This window comes from Gavialis gangeticus, unplaced genomic scaffold, assembly GCF_001723915.1.
Source record: "Gavialis gangeticus isolate Ggan-Ray unplaced genomic scaffold, GavGan_comp1, whole genome shotgun sequence".
Taxonomy (NCBI): Eukaryota; Metazoa; Chordata; order Crocodylia; family Gavialidae; genus Gavialis; species Gavialis gangeticus.
This window is the reverse complement of record NW_017729024.1, coordinates 33,327,417-33,327,656: the sequence shown is the minus strand read 5'-3', so window position 1 is coordinate 33,327,656 and position 240 is coordinate 33,327,417. Positions and strand designations below refer to the sequence as shown.

Below are 240 nucleotides of genomic sequence, written 5' to 3'. Positions count from 1 at the left end.
CTTCACCCGCCCCCGGCGGAGGCCGGGCCGGGGGACGTTGCGGTTTGCGGACTGCGGCCGGGCCGGACTCACCGTGACGGGCCGCGCGCGGAGGCTGCCCACAGAGAAGCAGTGGTCGCCGGGGTTCACGGCCCCCGTCAGCACCTGGTGCAGATTCATGGCGGCGGGGTCCGACTGCGGCCCCAAGCGCGGGCGGTGGCGGAGCTGGGCGGCGGCGACCGACCCCGGTGCAGCTGGCGG

At 77.5% G+C, this 240-nt stretch overlaps 1 protein-coding gene across 5 annotated transcripts in view; it reads right to left on the bottom strand.

The window, feature by feature from the left end:
* The window catches only part of DMXL1 (Dmx like 1), a 175,765-nt gene extending 175,563 nt beyond the window's left edge, over positions 1 to 202 (bottom strand). For 4 of the 5 annotated variants that reach the window (XM_019517006.1, XM_019517005.1, XM_019517007.1 and 1 more), the window contains exon 1: positions 73 to 201. In XM_019517006.1, coding sequence (XP_019372551.1) covers positions 73 to 159 — 87 coding nt within the window. In that variant the 5' untranslated portion in view covers positions 160 to 201. Of the gene's footprint in view, positions 1 to 72 lie in introns of all 5 variants that reach the window. The other variant, XM_019517004.1, reaches the window with a different exon arrangement.
* Between the last annotated feature and the right edge of the window lie 38 nt (positions 203 to 240).